At 43.6% G+C, this 21,910-nt stretch overlaps 1 protein-coding gene across 1 annotated transcript; it reads right to left on the bottom strand.

The window, feature by feature from the left end:
* Positions 1-968: 968 nt before the first annotated feature.
* Positions 969-21,653, bottom strand: hs3st3b1b (heparan sulfate (glucosamine) 3-O-sulfotransferase 3B1b). Its single transcript, XM_039787938.1, has 2 exons — positions 20,782-21,653; positions 969-3,791 (listed from the first exon to the last, which is right to left on the bottom strand). The coding sequence occupies exons 1-2, from the start codon at positions 21,369-21,371 to the stop codon at positions 3,173-3,175; spliced, it is 1,209 nt and encodes a 402-aa protein (XP_039643872.1). The 5' UTR covers positions 21,372-21,653; the 3' UTR covers positions 969-3,172.
* Positions 21,654-21,910: the final 257 nt, after the last annotated feature.

The raw sequence follows: 21,910 nt of genomic DNA, 5'->3' as shown, positions 1-21,910 counted from the left end.
ATTTTGTTAGCCACAAATGTTTTGTTCAGGATTCGGTGAAAGACACTCTAAGGAGTCGGCTGTTCATCTTTGCATCTTGCTAACCAGCGACCACAGTGGATATCTTAGCTCCACCCTCTCGTCCAAATATGGTCACTGGTTTAAAAAAATAACAATATGGCGACAGCAAAACTGCCCAACTCGAGGCTTCAAAAAGTAGTCTATACAAACGAATGGGTGACGTGATGGTGGCTATGTCCCCTATTTTTATACACTCCATGGGCACCACAAATAAAATCCCATTCTCGTCAAATTATTAGGGTGGAGGCATTTTTGTTTTATTGTTTTGTATTGGCAAACCAACCCTTTAATGTTGAACATCCCCAAGTTGTGTTTTATCTGCACTCATACTTCCTGTAAATGATTGTAATAAAATGGACACACTTGAGTTGTAGATTTCTCCAAACCCAACAAAAAGTACAGTTAATGCCTGGTTCTGCTAGTACACGTTATGTCACATCTTTTATGGAAGATTTCATGACATCTAACCTTAGTCATCGTGCCCTTTAAAAGTGGTATTCATTAAATGTAATGTGCCAATTAAATAATAAAACTCTGGGAGAGAATCAATGAAATAAAAGTCAGGCACTAGAGGATTTTGGTAAAATATATACTTTTTTATTTATTTCTTCATACAAAGAAATATTTTGAATGTTCAGTATTTAATCATCTAGAAACATTTGTTCCATTTTGCTTTTGCCTTGTGTAAAATTAATTCCTTTGATGTACATATACCACAAAATACTTGATTTACATGTCCTTTTCATTTTTGTACATACAGATCTGCTAGTCTAAATACATATTATACGTGGGTAAGACAAACATTTTTAACATTTTTAGATTTTAAAACAGGTTGAATAAAACTCAACCATAACCGATGCAGCCACATGGAGTTTACCCATGAGTGCAAGTTGTTGTTGGTTTTTTTCAGATATTCCCTCAGTTGCATGAAAACAGAATTTAAATGCAGTTCTACATCAATTACAGAGAAAATGTCAGACTTTCCTTCCAGAACGTGACAGCTGCTGCTTCATAATAAATGCTTTTTTTTTTTTAAATAATCAAACATTGCACTAAGGAGAGAAGGGGAGATGAAGGCTTTCTCTACATGTATTCTCACTAGGAGTATCATCGCTCAGGCAGAGTGAAAGTAAAGGACAGCACTACAAAAAGATGCAGTGTAACAAGCCTCCATCTCCCCTGCTACTGACCATTGGTTTGAAGCTAAACCAGGCAGCTGGAAAATAAGAGAAATAGCTGAATTGGGGTCATTCACTGTCTTAATGACAGGAGCAGGCGAACTGTGTTGTATTGAATGGTTAAAGAGGCACAACATTTTCTTAACTTCACAAAGAAAAAGGGACAATCAAATGTAACTTTTAAATAAAACGGAGTGACAATCTGACCTTTGAAATTGATTTGAGGGTATTTTAGTGTGAGGATAGGTTGTGTACATTCAGTCTGGGCCCTGTTTAAACACATGAAGCCCTCCTCTGGATGCTAATAATCCCTTCCCATTATCCCTGCATTTTCATAATGGCCAACACATTGAGCATGCATAGCATAGTGTAGCACAGCATAGCACGGCCGCCTCCCTGTGCCCTTATAATAGCGTGCCACCCGCTGCAAAGAGATGGGGCAGCACATCAAAGAATGATAACTACGCGTTTTCTCCCTCTTGCATATCAAGAATTCAAGTAGAAAGACAAAATCAAAGAAGCGATGCAGGGGGAAAAAAGCAGAGATAGCGACTCAAGCTGTGTGAAATGTGATATCAACCCAAAGGTTTTTTTTGGCAACAAGTAGAGATTGTGTGAGTGAGTGAGGATGACAAGTGTGAATAAGGCATAAAGTATATAGGCCATGGACGATGGCACATGAGGTTTTCGGACGACACTAGAGAGGTTAGACACTGAAACCCCCCCCCCCCCCCCCAATGCCCGCCTGAGGCAATTCTTGCTGTGCTGAAAGTGCTTCACAAAAACCTTTCCTCTTCCTTTGATCTCCTTAGTCTGGGATATAAGATGGGCCTGGTGGACTTCTGTTTGAAGAAACGCTATTCCAGTGAGGCGAAGCCAAGATGTTGTTTGTCTGTCTGTCATCTTTTTTATCTTTATGCTCTATTTCTGACAGATATGCCTCTGCTACCTCACGCAAAGATTTTCCATCTTACCGTGAAAACAAGGCACACACTCCCCCTGCTCTACTCAACAAATGAAATGCCTTTCAAGGAAATTTGATTGAGACTTTGTGTGACCTTTGAACTGAGCAGATAGAGAAAAGAGCCTGGCTCTCAGCCAACACTGCTTCTAATGGGGAGTTAGAGAGCGAGAGCGAGAGCTCGATCGATCTGCCAGTTACCTTTACCCGATTAGCATAATGTTAACATGGGCCCTTATGTGGTCCGGGATAGAATTTAACGTTTGATGGAAGGGTCATTCATTAGAGCAGGCAGCAGGAGCACTGAGAATGAAAGGGCAGCTGTATACTTTAAGCATGAGTGACACAATGAGGATCAATTAGGCCTATTGATCTAAGTGTTATTGAGTGGAAAGGGACATGAGATCTGCAGTTTAGGCTTATGCCATTGCAGGAAAATTGGATTGTAGAAAACTTAACTGGAAGGTCTGTGTTGCAGTAAAATACGTTACAGAAGAATCACACTCAGAATGACAGGGTTTGAAAAGGATGAGGGTAAAGTTATGATGCTTATATAAATGAGGATGCACATGGATAGGTGTTCTCCATTTCTCTGTGAGCACTCTGTACCCGTAATATGGTGCTTTGACATTTCCCCCCCTAATTTCTACTTTAGTCATCGCTGATAATCTGCATTACGAAGCACCGGTAAATCCACTGAGATTACAGGACCACGAGGGAGGAGCGATAGAATTCAAAATTAAAATGAGGAATGTTAAAAACAACATGTGGGCCAGATGTTATGTACAAATATGGTTAGGCAGCTTAGTGAATTAATTGCTTAGAAATAAAAATAAATTATTATAAAATAGATTTCTGTACATTTTACATATATATAGCAATATCTCCACATCTTGCCATTGAATTACAGATGAAAAAAAAACAACTTCTCAACAAATGAAAAAAAACAAAAATGTCTTTTATGATTTTCACATCAATCCCAACCAAAGTTATGTCCAGTCATCTGGTAGAACTTCATGTTGAAGGGCCTGTAGAAGTCCCGTAGCCTCTGCACCACCTCAGGGTCAATGTTGGGATGGGTCCGCCCTTTGGTTTTGCCCAGGCAGTGGGGCTTGCTGCTGCCCTCTGCCTTCTTGAGGCACGGGAAACCCTTGGTCTGGTTGAAGTAAAAGTGTTTGTCTGTGATGATCCTCTTGAGCCCCAGGAAGTCCTGCACGCGGCCCAGCTCTCCGGCCGGGTCGCTGATCAGCCGCTCGCCGCTCACAAACAGGATCTGCTTCATGGGGAAGTACTGCAGCCAGTTGTCCAGGTGCTTGGCGTAGATGCCGATCTGGATGGCGCTCCACGAGGTGTCGATGAGCCCCGTAGTCCTGTTTTTGAAGGTGAGGCTCTCGAAAGAGGGGATGTCAGGCTTCTTGGACAGTGTCTGTGTGTAGTCCGAGATAGCCCTGGTGACGGGGTCCCTCACCACCACGATCACCTTGGTGTCCCGGGACATGGCGGATATTCTGGCTGGAGCCTCTCTGGTCACAAAGTAGCTGGGGGTTTTCTCCATGGTGATCTGGCCCTCAAGGGTCTTGGGCATCAGCTCTCTGCAGAAAAAAAAAAAGATACAAAAAGGAGGTTAGAAAAAGGGTAAGGTAGAGCAACATCTTGCTTAATGTAATCAAGCTGACGGAGTGACTGTGTTCTGTAATCAATGACTCACTGAGCCTGTTTAGCCTTATTATAGGGCTCAAAAACCTATTAGTACAGGCAGCTATCCAACATCAACATGCTCACTCACTCACTCATAAGATATCTCACTTCTGACAAAAAACAGAGAACCCTTATTTACTACATAATCAAACACAGGGAAACATTTACAGGAATTTCTTAACATTACAGACCCTGAATTTCACCATATTAGGGATTAGGAGCTGGCGTTTCCCACCTCTGTGCAGACTACTCAATCCTCCCCCTATCTTTTGGCAACTAACCTTCTGTGTTGTTCTTAATAATGGTCATTGTGATTAGCCAATGCATGCAGACAATGCATTTTTTATGAATTAGCTCAGAACATGTGTGAATCTCATTATCTGATGTGTCTTCACTGAGCTTGTCTTTCCTCAAACCTCCGTGCTGGATGTAATGTTCCAAACTCCGACTTAATCAAAATTCACCCTCCCCTCTTTATACCATTGGAGCAACAAACAAACAAAAAACACTTGATCTGCCTTGCTGACTCAGGCATAGCTCTGCCACAGTGCCGCGCCCTCCATCTGACCAGCAAAAAAAACTCTAAAGCGCTACAGTGCTGAAAGATGATGAGGCTTGTCAGAAAAAAAGGGAAAGGGAATCTGTTTTTTGACAAGAGTGGGTTTGGTTTTCGGGGGCTGGCTGATGGGCTTTACACAGATATGTTACATGCAGACATATAATCAAGAGGCACTTGAGAACAACTGGTTTTGAAGGAAAAGTGAACGCACTCTGCTCTCTCAGCATTAGGTTTCACAATTGGTGGCCAACCGCACAGTCTCGATTATGGTGGAGGCGATAAGAGCGGTTTGACTGACATTGGGATGTGGATCACCTTTCCCTCTTTGGGCCCCGCACCAGGAAGAAAACTATGTGTAATGTACGTGGGATCCAATGTGTTTCTGGTTCTGGCTGGAGGGATGGGAGTGATTTGAATTATGGACTGTAAACAGTCAAATCAAAAGGACAACTGCAGAAGTAGAGAACTAAGACAGACAGACAGACAACCAAAAACAGTGAATAAGCAGTGTAAAGCACTTGAAGGAAGAAAAAACAGAGGAAGGACAAGATAACAGAGGGCACTTATCAGGGTGAACACGCTATTGCAGATAAGACTCCTGTTAAGCCTGTTGTACCCTGAGCCTCACCTTTGTTGTTAAGGCTAGGGCACTGATATGCCATTGTGTAGACAGTACTATTGTAGTCCATCCCATTCAAATTCTGTGTAATCCTACACAGCGATTTTTCACACTGAGAAAGGTAAAAGACGTTGAAACTACAATGTTGGACATTTAGAAGTCTGTAATACTCGACTCCTCCCCAGAGCTTCGGCTGTTCCTCAGAAATATCCTCTAAAAGCTGGAATCTAGTTCACGTCCATCCAGCTCATGGATAATTCATGGAACATCGGCTCTCCATCAATGCACATATTTGTGTGCAAGAAAGAGGGAATGGTAAGGGGAATGAGAAAAATACCCACGCCAACGCCAGGTTACCAATAAAATGCCTCATGGAAATGGTGTTGGCAGATTTGTGTAATCGTAATGCAGTGCCAGTGATCTAATTATGATAATATCTCCTTGATTGCTGACACATCAGAGGGGCGAATGGACTGGACCAGGGTAAAGCAAAGCTGTTTCCAAAAGCTCATTCAGGGCCAGACGGGATAGTAAACAAACAAGCCGGGAATCTAACGTCAGCCCAGCTCTTTTGGTTTTATTTCTACACACAAAAATGCTTAAAAAAACATCCCAAATTGTTAAAAACACAAAGTGTGTCTTATGTGCGTGCAACCAATCACATGTGATGACAGGCAGAGATCATACCATCAGGTTAAAAGCAGGCGGGGAGCTGACTGTCTACAGTTCTGAGTTACTGTAGCTGGCCAGTGCACTTTTCACTTTGATTTACCCATTCCATTTAGCATTTTTAATACTCCGGGCCAATCATCTGGCCAGGCCACCGGGAATTCTCCAGGTGCTCCTGATGGCCAGTCCCGACCCAAGCTCATTAATAGCCTATTTAAATCTAAACAGACACAGCATGTGGTTTTGTGCAAAATCATGACAGATCTTTCCGCCAGCAAACCAGTCCTGGAGGTATAAATGCAAACAACACATTATGAGCACGCACACTAATTATCTGCCACAACTTTAAGGTGTTTATACAGCGCCCACTTGAATGTCTTCAAGGAATATAAACCAAACATGCTCGACTTAAACTGCGCGCTATTCGTCATTCTGTCGATGTACAATGGCGATACTGCCTGCGAGCTTTTTGTCATTCCTTGTGCTAACATACAAAAAGAGTCCAGAGCCGACACAGAAAGAGGCAAATGGCTTCCCATCTAATCCGATTTCAACATGACAATGCAGCATGGAGATAGGGAGGAGGCCTGAGTTGTGCATAGTGATAGATTATGCTGATCCAAGCTCAGGGATTTCCCAAAAAAAAATAATAATAAAATCAAGTGTTGGGGGTTGGAGAAGCATATAACAAGGAGATGGTTGCCCACTCTCTCTGCCAAAGAGGTAAAAAGAAGAAGAAGAAAAGGCAGAAAGAGAGAAAAGAGAAGCGAGGAGTGGTATTTTAGTGGGACAAGTAGCTCTTGGAGAAACAATGCCTATTATGCTCCCTTTTTGATTTATGAGGTGCTGCTTTTAAAGATTCCGTCAGCAAACAGGCAATTCTGTGACACCGGGCTCCTCTTTTTTCCTGCTTTTCTTTGAAAGTGAGCCATTGTCCATGAGCGGAGGGGTGAGCAGGGCAGTGGTCAGGGCAGGGGGGGCGGGGATGGGGGCAGGGTAGAGAGGAGGCGGATAGGAGGAGGAGGAGGGAGGGAGGGGTGCTTATCGACGGCTGAGTGGAGCACTTCTCCGTCCTTCTCAACCTCGAGTGAGAGAAGCCTTTTGGAGAGCTGTTAAGTGGAACGTGTGCCAAAATTGCCCTGCAAACATCACTCTGTCCCCCTAAGATACCAAGGACTCCACGGACTTCTAATATGGGTAACAGTAATAGTAAAAAGTGTAAATAAACTAACTTGACCTTAAACGTCATGAGGCAAAACTTTTTCCTTGCCTTGTTTGTACTTTTACATGATATGTATCTGTTTTCTCTCCTTGTCTCTCTGCACTTTTGTCCACTGAGAATATTTCCAAGTTAAAAGACATGCCAAAAACAGTGATAAGACACAAAGCAGAAGCCCTTGTCACACGACAGCATCAAACAGGGGCCGGCGGAGTGGCCCTTTGGCCTGTGCTTTAAAGAGCCCTCATCCCAGTGGAGATAAACGGCAGGCAGGAAAAGGGTTATTTCTGTCTGATGCTTCTGCCTCCCTCCTGTCATGTTTGATTTGATGATAACGGGCTGCCACCGAGCCGTCTGTGAACCAGCATCCCTGACAAAATGACTAGTTTGCCCATAGACAAAAGGGATAAAAGCTATTTGGCGTGTGTCTGTCCGACTTTTCCGTTCGATACAAAAGGTTTTCAATTGTCTCAGATGTCTGGATGTTGAAAGCATTTGAATCTCAAATTAGGGTTTGTTTATTTGAATACAGACAAATCAGAGGGCACTTTGTATCCACCAGCAAAAGGGAGGGTGTGGCTTAACTCTTATGGGCATTTAGAGCTAAAGATGTCTGGTTTCTATGGCTTGAAGACCCTGGAGCGAGTGTTATCTCCTCATGGGAGGTAACACCACACTAAACAACAGCGTACACTGAACAGTGCCCTAAGTAGAGGCTGAATTAATCAAAACAACAAATCTAAAATAAAATGGGCTACTTTTGGCAAATCACACAGACATTCATCATCAACAATTCACTTCTTTGTGCTGAAGTCCTGAGTTTTCTTTACATTAAAACACTCCACAGTCTCCACTCTTCACCCCGCTCTCTTTTCCATTGATCCCAGAGGGTCCCCCGACCCCTGACAATCAGGCCTTGAGGTCCGATAGCAAAGTGACACTTCACAAGTAGGAAGATGGAGAGGGAGGAAATGAGGGAAGAAGTCCTGAAAGGGTCCCTTTCTTTCCCAAGGGCCTCTTACTCCAGCCCTTCACATGAACCAATGCGGTGGTGGCACAAGCGTTTTCGGGAAATACAAAGAAACATCTTTATTCCTCATTGGACGATAATGATCCTGAGCGCCACTTGTTCGTTCAGTGTTGAAGATGTTACAAATTTGATATTTTTTAACCCGGAGACAACAAGCATTTGAGTGTAACGTGCGAATTTGAACAAAACGTCTTTCATAAGACAATGCCTGAAAACTGATACTGTAGAAATCTCTTTCCCTGGTGTTAGAAAGACTATTGAAAGGATGATAGATGCATGCAGCTACGCATAAATTCATGGATGAGTCACTGATAAATAAAAGCAGTGTTCATTACCAGCGCTCCCTTTTGAAGCTCACAGTAGGAGAAGCCTATGTGCTATGAAATGGAACTGAAATGAGCAACATGTTTATGTAACACACATGGCGACGCACATACACAACCAGTATGGGTACTACAGAGGGAGGCAGGCATGCATGTCTCTGCTGGCTCACTGAATTTTGTCAAAGTAGCATTTAAGCACATACAGAAGCCAGAGATTTTGAAATACACTCCACTGTGCCTGGAGTCTGGCATTATATTTAACCACAAAGCATGGCTTTGGCTGTAAATTAAAAGAATAGAGAAGATGGCTTATGGCGCTGTCGGCCCGGGATACTCGGGAGAGGAGCTCCGGCTGCAGTTACAGAAGCTTCATCTGGTCTCTCTTTCAAGCACTTGGAGTGGAGTCCAGGTGTTAGTATGTGGCCACTTAGGGCTTTTTGACAGTTCATTTCCTGGCTGAGAAGAGCCAGAGATCTCTGCTTAAAACTGAGACCTTGCAGGAGCGTGTGCTGAAGGGGGTCTGTGTGTATCTGTGTCTTATAGACGTCCCTGGTTTTGTGTTTGGATACCAAAAAGTATGCATACCTTTGCACTTGCTGATGATCTGTCTCTGACACCTGCTTGTAACTTAATACCTGCGTGATGAACCCTAAGTGATGCTGCAGCTTCATCAACCTGATCAGAGTCAACTGTCAGTGCTCCTCCCGTGCCTGAGGTTTCAAATTAACAGGCTTCACTGAATAATGGTGTCACTGGAAACCCAGGAAGGTGGCTGAGTGGAAGCCCCTCTGAATCATCTGTCTGCTAAAAGGATAAATAATGCAGGCTGGCCTCGTATCACACACTCAGACCTGGATAACGGGGCCCTGCATGGGATGATGCGGTTATAAGGAGGAGAGCACTTTAAAAGCAACATTTTGCATTTTGCAAAGTGTCCTTTGGAAGTAGTGTTAGGTGCCAATGCTAGTATTTCCTTCCTTGGGTTGACTATTCCTTCATGTGGGTGCCGCCATTATATTGTATGATACCGTGAGAGGTGCATGAGCACAGAGAGAGAAGCTTATTTTTGAGAAATTTCACAAAGAATTTGGTGTGGATCGGTGAGTGTGGATCAATGTAGCCACATCTCTAGCTTGTATTGGTTTTTTGATATGTATCAGATTATGTTGACACCCTTACTTCTAATACATACAACTGGGGGTGAAGAGGGACCTTATTGTTGGAGATCCTACTGTTTAATAAATCAAAATATAGCCAGAGATCTTAGGCTAACAGGCTATCATTTACAAGGAGACATTACAGAAGGTTCTACTAACAAGTGGGAAAGAAGGGAGTCTAAGGGACGGCACATCACGATCTACGGTCAAAGTATAATGAAGACCATTTTAAGCTTTTCCAGAACAACATAAACTGAGTGCAATGGCCAAACTGGTAGGAGCCTTCATCTTGTTTCTTGCTCAGTGACACTTTGACACCCAAACTCTGTGCTGGTGTCCTGATCTGGTTGATAAATGCAGCTCCCAGACCCCTTTACTCCATCAAGAAGTTGCACTATGTCAGAGTAGCCTGGGAATCTACTGACCCTCCATGTAAACAAAGCAGTTAACCCGCCCGACACAACCCGTCCATCCATCATTTTTCACTGGAATCAGGGAGTCATGCTTTGCCAGAATGGAGCATTTTTTATCGTCGTGTCTCTCACAGCCGGAGCGTGTGTGTACAAGAGTTTGTAGGCGAGGGAGAGTGAATGACAGAGAGAATGTGAGTCAAAGTGGGAGAGAAGGGGAGTCAGGCCTTGCGGTCACAGACCATCCAGACTGGTTTTGGGCTCAAACCCAGCTTGGTTTTGGAGGCAACATCAGACACTAGTAAAGTACAATAAATAAATAGAGAACTAGCCACCAAATATAATGTCATGGACTACATGGGGTCAGACACCCCGACAGCATATTACCCTGAGCCGCAGCTTCAGATATCGCCTCTGTTAGGTCCTGAAAATACTCAAGTGAGGCTGAGAAATTCTACTCTTATGCCACTGTGGTTGCCTTGTGATGGGCAGCATCGCAGAGGCGTGACAAGCACAAATTGTTCAATTCAATAAGGAACTATAATTTCCCCCACTCGGAAAATCTGTTTTTAAGTATATTTGTTGCTATTTGGCACCTTTGGAAAACAACACAGGAATGCGTGGAGCCATAAGGGGTTTTTCAGGCCTGGAACCACATCGGCCTGTGGCCATAGACGGCTGCATAGAATTACTGAGTGTTAATAACCCTGCAGTGAATTGAAGGAGCCCATTGGTATAAATAAAACAGAGGAGTTGGTGAAAGGGGATGGTGGAGGGTAGTAAGTAGAAAATACCTCCTCCCTTGCTCTCATGAATGCGCAACAGCATTCTCATAGATGTGGGGGGGGGTTTCTTCAAGTTTAAGATGTTCAAAAAAGCTTCCTTCTTCTGGCTCATGAGAGGTGAAAGATCCCATCGTTTTGGTAACACTTAACACAACATCTCACCGCTTTGTTTGACATGCGATACACGTTGAGTCACCGGACACTGCCGCAGCGATCTGGCTACTCATGGTCTGTGCCTCAACAACACCAAACACACCAACTCTTGCCAGCAGACACACTCACGCACACTCTTTGAAATCCACCACTTGGCGATATTACCCAGAATTTGTTTAGCGCTAGTAATCCTCACTAATTAGTGTGTTTGCTCTGGGTGTTTGCTGAAGGTGTTAGCCTGGAGCTAGCCACACATACCACCCGCTCCATCAGGATCAGGGCGCGACTGGCTGACAGCTCGGATGAAATAAACCGATGAACCGTGAAAGGATGAAAAAAACAGGGAAAACAACAATGAAGGGCTGCAGGTGAAGACTCGGTGTGCATTTCTGGGTGTCTTTTTGTGTGGGTGTGCAGGCAGAATCAGCCATTCTGACTGATTCCTGACACTTGACATGCACCAAGAAGCACATGACTCCTTGATCTAGCTACAGCAAAGATGAATAAAAGATTAAACAGACTCGAGAAGAACATACATGCCACCACCCCCACTCCCTAGATGCACGCACAGTCACACACACACACACACACACAAACTCAGAGAGAGAGCGAGAGAGAGAGCGGGAGCGAGGAAGCTACTTTGCATCCTGTTTGAATTGGCTGTCATCCGTAACTGCCTGCACACCTTTTTGAAGAAAGCCGGGTAACACTCTATAATATCTACACACTATGAAGCATTAGTTAAGTATCAGTCAATACTTAATTCATCATTATTATCATTATAAAGCATTGTTCCTACGCTATTAAACACAACAAGTATGTCATTCATAAACACAGTTATACATGTTTTATTTTTGATGAATAACCTCATCTATAATGTGTTTTTTTATGTCATCTTTATGAACGATGGATTCACCATTTAAGTCATTCAGTCATTTAAAAGCTGTTAATGGTTCACAGGATTATTTAGAATGTGCCTTTCAATCTCATTTATAAATGCTTTGTAAGGCATAGATAGTTCTCACTTGAGTTCATACAAAATATTTAACTAACAAGTAACTACCTGATTTCATCATAAATTGCAGTATTAGGTGCTTTTTAAACATATATTAACACACTAACTGACCATTAGTGCATGCCTAAATCATGATATGTGTAAATACATGCATACATGTGCATCTAAATAGTTTGGTAACCATTTCCTTACACTTTTCTTAATGATCTTGTGAGATTGACATCTCCTAAATAACTGATTTGTAATTTATTTACCTAATTTAGAAATGGGCAATCCATCATTCGTAAAGTATGATTATACATTAAACACAGTATAGATGAGCTTATTAATCAGGAATAAAACGTGTATAAAAGTGTTTATGAACGTCGTACTAATGTGTAATAATGTAGGAACAATGCTTGAGTATTTACTGATACTTGACTAATGCTTCATAGTGTGTTGTTAAGATGAAGTGTTACCAGAAGGGGTAACTACAAAGTGTGTGTGCGAGAAAGAGGGGATTTCCTCTCTACTGTATGTCACTCAGTGAGCAGAAAACCATCTTCCTGTGTGTTTGGGTTATTATTTTTTTTGCTTCCTCACACTGCAGCTGTTGTTGCAGGTTAATGGTTTACAAATTCCTGACCTGAAGACAGCCTGCCTCCCGAGCTAACGTATAATTAGCTGAATTGAGTACCGATAGCACCAGTCGCGACGATTAACCTGCTCCTTTAGCAGATGGAAAGAGTGGCAGCAGAACTCCTCAGGCGATCCTACAGTTTTCTTTGGATTTGAGCCTAGATGTTGTCTTCTACAATATCTCCGAGCACCTCCAAGACAGGATAATTACTGTTAAGAAAATCAGGCATCGTTTTCACCATTTCTGCGACGAAGTAAGTGCTGCCAAAAGCAGCCATCGGAGCTCGGAGCTCAGAGCTCAGTTTCAGGGTTTCGTTATTTCTTTCGGGAGACAGTTGTGGAGCAAATGTTTTCACCCCTCCGCTGTATCTCTATCAGTAAGCCTCTTGGTTAGAGGTGAAACAGGATCTGCTCTAACTCGGTGCCAGGAAGCTGTTTTGTGAAGGGAGTAAAGACAAAAAAATGGGAAGAGATATTTGAGAAATGTTAGCTTAACACTATATGTCAGCCCTTGACTGGAGAACTTCAGAGGATGTTTGTTTTCAACAGCTAAATAAAGTTAATTTTTTCCTTCTTTTCACTTGATATCCACTTCGCTTTTTCCGGAATTAGAGAGTACTTGCATACTTTTGCCAAAAAATGCACAATCCTCGAAGTTTCCTAATTTGAAAAATAGAAAATCTTAATATTTTTTTTTATTCGGATTTGGATCAAATTAAACGCGCAGAGACACAAATCATAGGGTATATCTGCCAGAATTTTTTCCATTCGAGTGAGTACAGTAGTTTATAAGAAAACCGCATACAGTATGCTCAAAAGACCCTATACTTTGCACTGCCTGCTAAAAGATAAAAGAAAAGAAAAGCATTTTTAAAAAGGAAAAATAATCCACACAGACACCCCGCTTGTTCCTTAACCACACAACTAAACTTTTGACCAAATTTGTTCAAATCTGTTGCCAAGGTTTGGGATATCCTGCTCCTTTTGTTGTTTTTGTAAAATGAAACGTCAGAGCAGAAATTTTGCGGTTTATTAGCGGTGTCGTAGTTTTGCTGCATCCAAAAGATACAGCATGCAGTTTCAAGGAGCGCCTTCTGATTCCGATCAGTTAAACAAGGGCGAGAAAAACTACTTGCGGTGGAAGATAATTGGAAGGGAGTTTGAGTTTTGGCCAGGTTGTCTTGGAGTTGAGCTGTAGTGTTCGTACAGCTCTTACGAGAGAGCCCAACCGCTCTGGGAGTTCATCTAAATGGAGAGAGAGAGTGACTAGTGTCGAGCAGCCATGGTGCAGAGAGACAACTCAGGGCTTCTAATGAGCGCTGCTCTTTTACTGCCAGGCTAATGGAAACCTCAGGAGACCTCAGCCGCTCTCTCTCTTTCTGTCTCTGTGTGTGTGTGTGTGTGTGTGTGTGTGTGTGTGTGTGTGTGTGTGTGTGTGTGTGTGTGTGTGTGTGTGTGTGTGTGTGTGTGTGTGTGTGTGTGTGTGTGTGTGTGTGTGTGTGTGTGTGTGTCCTCTCTTCCCAGAGGCAGGCACACTCTCCAGCACCCTAATGGCTACCTCTGGGACATAATACCTGGGACAAGTGAAGCTTTCCAGGTTTACTGGCATCACTTTCTCCTCCTCTTCCTCCACCTTCTCCTCAACTCCATTTTCTTTTCTTTGGAAAGCAGTGAGGAGTTCCCTGATTAACCTTTATCTTTAACGGCGAATGATTAACAACAACCAGATTAGTTTGTGTTTCCCAGGCTCCAGGGGGAAGTTTTTTTAATGTGCTAAAGAGTTTACTGTTTATTTAGCAGCGATGAATGACCATTAACTCGGGAGGGAGGATGTCTGGTTCTGTTCTGACATGTGCAACAACATCCAAATTATCACCTCGTTAAAACTCACGCGTAGCACAGAGGGAGGGGTTGTATGCCGCTTTCTCCATCCTACCCTTCCTTTCTTCGTCTGACGCTACTTTATTAAGATTTTTCATTGTTTTTGACTTTGAATTGCACAGAAAAGAAAAGGCATTCTGTAGCAGCAGTCCATATGAGTCTTCTGCCAGAGTGAATGAGCACAATTAGTCCGCACTTTTTAAAATGAGCGTGTGTGTGTGCCTGCGTGAGTGTGTGAATGTTTGACAGCAAGTTCCTCTCAGGCTCTGTGGCTTTTATCCTCCGCTCCAGCAGGAGGTTCCTGTCTGTGGCGGCCATATTGTCTTCACTGGTGTGGGTAGTGCTCAGTGGACACTATCAGGAGGCTGGGTGGGGGGGGTGGGGGTGGGGGGGAGGTAGGCCACCACAGTGCAGCACTGCCACTCCCCTCTCCACAGGTCTCTCCTTTCACAATTAACCGCTTGTAATTTGGGGATGAAAGCTGCCTTTTCTCTGTTTCTCCAACCCCCACCGGTCACTCTCCATTCTCGGATGAGCCATGCCAGCTTAGGCAGTGAGGAGAGAGGGCCTCCGTCCCTCAAAACTGACTTCTTTCAGAGACGGCCACTCGTGGTCAGCGAGGCCTGCAGCGAGCCCCGCCCAGGATTGGACGAAGCGAGCATGACATGTGACACTATTCTTACACACCAGCGGAGCAAGTGCACAGCTGGAGAACGGAGAAAAGCAGTTCATAAGGGAGGGATTTGGGGATGATGTTTTGGGGGAGGAACTGTGGAGGTACTGAGGGGGAAACAGGGTACCATTAACAAATAATCCACTCATTTGGGAACACAAGGTGGAAGTTAAGCCAACACGGAGGCACAGTTTCAAACCGCTTGTTTTTATGTTGGCCGCTGCGGCTGAGGATTGGAGCGCAGGATGTGAACCTGCTGTCAGCTGTACGGTTGGCCGGCCGGGCGCTCGGTCCCCGAGGAGCCCGTGGAGTTCCAGGAATCAGGAAACAATCAGAGCGCCAAAGTATCTAATCATCTGAAATCATCTTTGTCCTGTCTAGAACTATAACTGGGTAAGAGCCACTTAAAGTGCTTTAGTGCTCATTGATTCTGTCAAATGCAGAGTTTTAAAACTAAACAAAAATCATGCTCATTTACATAACTCAGGAGGCTTAAACAAAACTGTTCTGCCGTGCTATTGTTTTCTGCAAGGAGCGGCTATCAAATTCCCAGTGGGGCTTGTAGGTTCCAGCAGCTTTCTGTTGCACTGCAGATGGTCAACACACAGACCCTGTCAGCAGGCAAACGTGGGTCTGACCCCAGCCGATGGCCCTTCACCCATCCCTACACATTACCTCCAATCAGGCCTGACCAATCAATACTGGCTATCCCAGAGGAGCCAGGCACGCTGTCTGAGTGTTTCCTTCTTTTGTGACTGGGGAGGAAAATGATTTGTGGCTTCACAGCCGTGCCTGTCACAACCATACACACAACCCTTTTATATACCTATCACATCCCATGTATGCAAACATCAGCACAAGATGTTTTGCAAACAGTGATGATTTGATGCCCTTCGCTGGGGCTCTATAATACCAGGTGGCCTCTTTTGGCCATTGAGAGGAAAGGAAGGAGGGCGAGGTCAGCGGCAACAGAGAGTGGATGGGTCACCTACACGGAAATAGGAGCACCCCTGTGGTGAGCAGATAAAAGGACGTGCATCCATCCAGAACTGTCCCTGACTTGGCCAGAAGATGCAGTCTGACTCGGGCTATACCAGCGGGGGTGACCGGGCCGTTAGATAACGGCTTTCAAACAGCGCAGACTTCCGCACGCATCCAAAGTCTGATAGCGGAACGTGTTTTTTTCTTTTCTTTTCTTTTTAGGGATCCTCCTTTTCAACAATGCACCACTTGTCTTTTTGTGTGCGTGTGTGCGTGCGTGTGTGTGTGTGTGTGTAGCTTTTAGTGACGCTGCGTCTGTTTACCTCCACAGTGTTTTATCACAGAGATACAAAGGTTGACCAGAGAGACATCCTGCACGGGGATGGCGCCGGTTCAATCCCGCCACGCTCTCGACAGCGACTGAAGCCTAACCTTTGATCACAAACCACATCACACAAGGACCGAAGATTATATAGTTCAGTGTGTGGGCTCCAAGTTCTATATTGCATTATTATGACTGAACAGTTGACAATTAGAATTCACAAACATTTAACCATAAATAATGTCCTCAACAAAAGACAATTTCTGATACTTTCAAGAAACTGCAAAGTTAAACTAATCTTCCCAAAACTGCAAACACAACACCACAATCCTCATAGCACCCCATATGGCCATACACTGCATGACTACGCTCTCTCCCAACATGTTCCGAACTCCTCGTTTAATGCTAAAGCCACTGCGAGGGAGGAGCGACAGCGTCAACACTGCCGGGCCCCGACAGAGAGCTAAGACCAGAGCCCGCGACACGACAGCAAAACCACAGTACAGTAATTATATATCAAAGCCCCTTCATAGCCAATAGGGCTAAATGGAATATGAAGAGAGCGACATGCACCACAGAGTGACAGGGTGAGATGAGGGCCGCAGTCAACAAGAGTTAGGAGTAAATCAAATGCCTCTCATGTATGAGAACTGCAGCAGCGTGGAAAGAGTAAACTTTGAACCGTCTGAGTCACAAGTGACATAACCCTTCAAACAAACTGTGAATACAGAAATAAATATATAATAAGTCTGACAATCTTACACACAACTGCTAAACTAAAACGAAGAGTGAGTGTGCTTTTTGCTGTTGTTGCTCCTCAACTTTGGTACAACCTCCCAGAAAGTCTCAAAGAAGTCAAATTACTGCAAACGTTTTTTTTTTTAATCCTACATTTCTTCTTTGGCTTTTTAAAGATGTTATAACTTCATATATATTTTCTGGTTTGTGCACGTTGTCTCCTTGTTTTTAACAACTGGCTTCTCTGCCGGTTATCACCTATTTATCTTTGATTTCTCTTGTTTTGAAAAGTGCTAAAAATGTGCTTGCAACATAACCTTTAATGCCACAATTTACGCAGAAGCATATTAAAAAAAAAACATACGATAAGATAACTTGCTCACACTGCTGACCCTGAGCTTTTATTACACATGGACTCTTAATCTTTTCAGCAATCAACTCATTGAATTTGCCCTTAATGTATGTGCCGAAGATAAGTCAAATGTTTAACTTATCGCTATCAGATAACACCAGTCCACTTTCAGTGAACAGGTGCAAATAGAAAATGAGAAATAATGAACCAACGTTCCTGTTCACACTCAGTCACGCTGGTCTGTTGAGCCCTGACTCTCTCTTTCTATGTGTGTGTGTGTGTGTGTGTGTGTGTGTGTGTGTGTGCGTGTGTGTGTGCGTGTGTTCCTTGGTGCCGGTTCATGCATGACCTCACTGTGAAAATGTGTACCCCCTGATTCAAGGACCCCTCGGTCAAAAGCATGAATCATGTGTTTGTCTTTGGCACAAATAAAAACTGTCAAAGTACATCAGAAATCCACAATAAGACTTGTTATCACCACCTCCATTCATCTTGTAAACTTCCCCGGAGTCTTTTCTGCTCCCTCTAAGGCTGCATATACTTGGTGGAATTCCAGCTCCAAATGTGCGTCCGTTGGGGGGAGGCAACGATGGTGCAAGCTCGATACAACAGTGGATGGCAGAGGGATTGTGCAAATGAACAAACAGGGAGAGGTGAATTGCTCAACTCGCACACACACAACCGTCCATAACCGCCTCCTCCATAAATGACCCTCACCGTGATCAGATCATATTCCCACAGCATATATTTCAATGCCATGCAATTTTGCCTCTGTCTGGAACATTCCAGAAGTCATCTCCAGTATCTGGTCCTAATGGGACACTATGGAGGCTCAGCAATGAATGAAGTATGATTTCCTTTCTCGGTGCATCCTCGCTCGAGAAATAGAATCACTAAAAACTTCTTTTTTTTTTTTCCTCCACTACAGGGACTGCTTACACCAGCTGTTTCACCGAAGCATACATTTTTCACTGCACATCTAAAAGTGCAGTACTTCAAAAATATGTCAAGACAGATTTCACTGTTCAAAACCCAATCTACGAGCACTTCCTACAAGTTAATGGATTTTTGTGGCAAAGGCATCCGCTGTTTGGATATCCTGTTGATGCACGAAATCCCTCAGAATACAAAAATGATCTGAAGTGTTCTCAAATAAGTTTTCAATGCCGAATGAAAACTCCACAATTGTTCTCTCTGTATTTCTGTGAGTAAGGCACCAACAGAAAAGAAAATGGACTAAAATGAAATGTAGCTTCAGACAATATGCTTCCATTCCACATCAGCAGAAAACCTTGAGTCATGACTTCTTTACATGGCTTAAAAAGTATTAGATTGCATGGCTCAAAAAAAAAAAAACTAGCACACTGGACTTTCCCACAATTCCCTAAAAGTTAGAAATACTTTATGTGGAAGTTAAATAACAGCAACCCTACAAACTCAGACCAAAGCAAGCACATGAAGCTTCTTACAAATCTAGGAACTGTGACTTTATTTTGAATGCTGACAACACTTGCTTCTTTTTTTTCATAAGGTCCAACACTGCTGGGGCCCCCTTCCAGGTCTTTACATATTTAACGTGTAGGCCTACAATGAGAGCACGGAGTAAATCCGTTCATTCAAGCCACGAAATCCAAAAGTTTTTTTGACCTATTTTTTTTAATTTATTTTTTTCCAATTTGTCAGATGATCTTTCCCTTTCTTTGTACTTCAGATATAACTTTGATAAAACACTGGAGGGGAAAAGACTTGACATTTCACAGCGTATCCGTTATGAAGGTCCGCAAAAGGCAGAAAGTAATTAGTGGGAGACTTAAAAGCCAATCGGTGCATTGATTTGGCCATCTTACCGACTTACGGTATTAGCCATAACATAACCCTGTTGATTTGGACACAGACATAAATGTATCAGTCTGATTCAAACTCTACAATAGTAAAATAAAAAGTATTTTATAAAAACAAAAGATTAGAAAAGCTCCAGTAGCTGATTTGGTTGTATTTAGGGTGTTACTGTCCCCCCCTCCCCCATACAGCCACATTGAGCTCGACAGACTCTCGGCTCGTTATATAAACACTTTGTGATGTAAATGAAAAAAAGGATAATGTTAGTTTGTCGACCTCTGAAGATGTGAAGCGGGTTTTGTTCTAAGAAGGAGCCCCCACTTTGTCTCGCAGACAGCGTGGGCTGTTCGGCCTGTAGAGCCCATCGACAGTAGAATGGTCAGGACCATATACACGCTTTCAGGTCTGTGAACACTATTAGGTTAAATGTTCTACAAGACAAAAAAAGAAAAAAGCTTTTTTTTGTAACTCTCAACAATACTTTAACAGGATCTTATCACACTGCGATCAGTCAGATTTGTGAAAATTGTACCATTCACGTGAATCTGTATATCACCATTCACTGTAAAGTAGTGGGCTATAGGCTAGTATAAAATGTCTGTTGGGTCAGATGTTGTCATACAGACGCTCACACAAATAACACTGTGGGACAGTACAGGGAGCGCCGCAGCACAACTTGAACTGAATGCCAAAGCCTGAACCAGATAAATCAGATTTCAGATTCATAAACACGTTTCATAGTCGTGACGAAATGTAAAAACCAACAAATCTCGTTATTTGAACTCGACGGAGAAGCCTGGAGGACGCGTCACCGTGAAAGGTGCAGTGTTGCACTGCGTCCAACAGAGATCACTGCGCATCGCAGAAACAGGCCAGCCTCACTGGGGTCTCCGAGCATGCCTCGTAATTGTGACACAAGTCAATACTTATTTTAAATGGCATACATGATCAAATACGTCTGCAATCAAACCTTAAAAAAAATAACCCGTGTAATTAATAAGCCATTATTATAGCCTGTATATATGTGCGAGCCAACAGCCTGAGGCGTAATTGGACATAAAACAAAGAGTCCCAAGCAAAGTGTTGCCACCGTGTTAATGTAGCTTAATGGGTTCAGTTTGGAATAAACTCAGACTGGATACTATAAAATAAAATACAAATAAAATATACATACATTTGGTATGCCTTTATGAGGTCCAAATTAGTGACCGTGTAAACCAATTGGGAGTTAATTAGCTTCTCAGGCTGCATCTAACGGTGTTAGTGTTTCTGCGGGAATGAATAATAATTTAAAAAAACTTTAAAATTCTCTGTAACAAATACATTTAGAAAAAAATACATAGCCTGCTGAACCGCATTGGCTGACTGCTCAGTAACAGCGTGACTGTTTTGCAGCACTGCCTTGCCAATTCCCCTATAAATACATTTTATGGAGTAGTAGCCTAAAATAATCTAAAACGAGCCCCCCAAGTACATACATTTAGTTTTCTGCACCCGTTCAACCATCATCCAGACACAGGAGTGTGTAGGCTAGTTTTTACCTGTACCACTCCAGTCCGTTCTCATAGTTGCGGTCGAAGAAGTGCGGCTCCGCGCCCACGGCTCTGATGTCTGGATGAACCCGGAGAAACTCCAGCAGAGCCCGGGTCCCTCCTTTCTTCACCCCGATGATGATCGCCTGCGGCAGCTTCTTGCTCCCGGAGCCGTTGGAGAAGCTGGACATGGCGCTGGGCTCCGGGGCTCTCTGCTGCAGCTGCTCGGCCCCCGTCTCGTCGCCCCAGTCGTCGGCTCGGTCCGTCTCCAGCTCGTTATTGAGCAGGTCTCTGGACGCAGCGGTCCTGATGGACGGCTCCTCGTAGTCGCTCTCTATATCCTCCCACGGCTGCGGTTTGGCCAGCAGTCTGGACACCAGGTCCGTCCTGCTGCTCTCTGTCCTCTTGCCCACGGCCGAGCCGGTCTCCCTGCCCCGGTAACTGTCCACCACTAAACTTGGCATGGTGGAGCAGTAGCCCACGCAGGAGTACAGCATGTATACCCAGATTAAAAACATGATGCTGAGCAGTATTAGTTTCTTCTTCACGGGGCTAGACCAGAGGGCATACAGGCTGTGACACACCGGGCTATATTCCATAAGCCTTTCGGTTGAATATCATATCCCAGCGGCGCATATTGCCTAACTCATTCCCGGTGGCACCTCGACAATCCCTCGCAAAATGACCCACATGCTCACCTTTTAAACTACAAATAAATAAAACTTGCAAATGAAAAAAAAAACAATAACACTAATGTAAATGTAATCGAAGAGAATGATAGATCCAGGAATAAAAAGGCATTGAGGAATTTGTAATCATATTTGTGGCTACACTATGGAAGATTGTTGAGCTGCGACAGGCGCACCGCGGTGCTGCTCCGGGCTCATCTCAGGTTTGTTAAAAGTGCTTCTGGAGCACGAGACCTTATAGAGAGACACGCGGGAGAGTGGCAGCAGCAGCAGCCAATAGACGCGTGGAGGTTAAATATGCAGCCGTGTGTTGATATGAGCGGACCAATCAGAAAGAGGCGCGGGCGGTCCCAGCCGTGGGAGCCTTCAGTATGGAGATGAAGCATGTGTGCGCGACTCTGCTGAGAGTTTGGAAAACTTTCTTATTGAGGCATAGACGGCAAAAAACT

Source organism: Perca fluviatilis, chromosome 21, assembly GCF_010015445.1.
Source record: "Perca fluviatilis chromosome 21, GENO_Pfluv_1.0, whole genome shotgun sequence".
NCBI classification, from domain to species: Eukaryota; Metazoa; Chordata; class Actinopteri; order Perciformes; family Percidae; genus Perca; species Perca fluviatilis.
The sequence above is the reverse complement of the archived record's forward strand: the minus strand, read 5'-3'. Positions and strand labels throughout refer to the sequence as shown.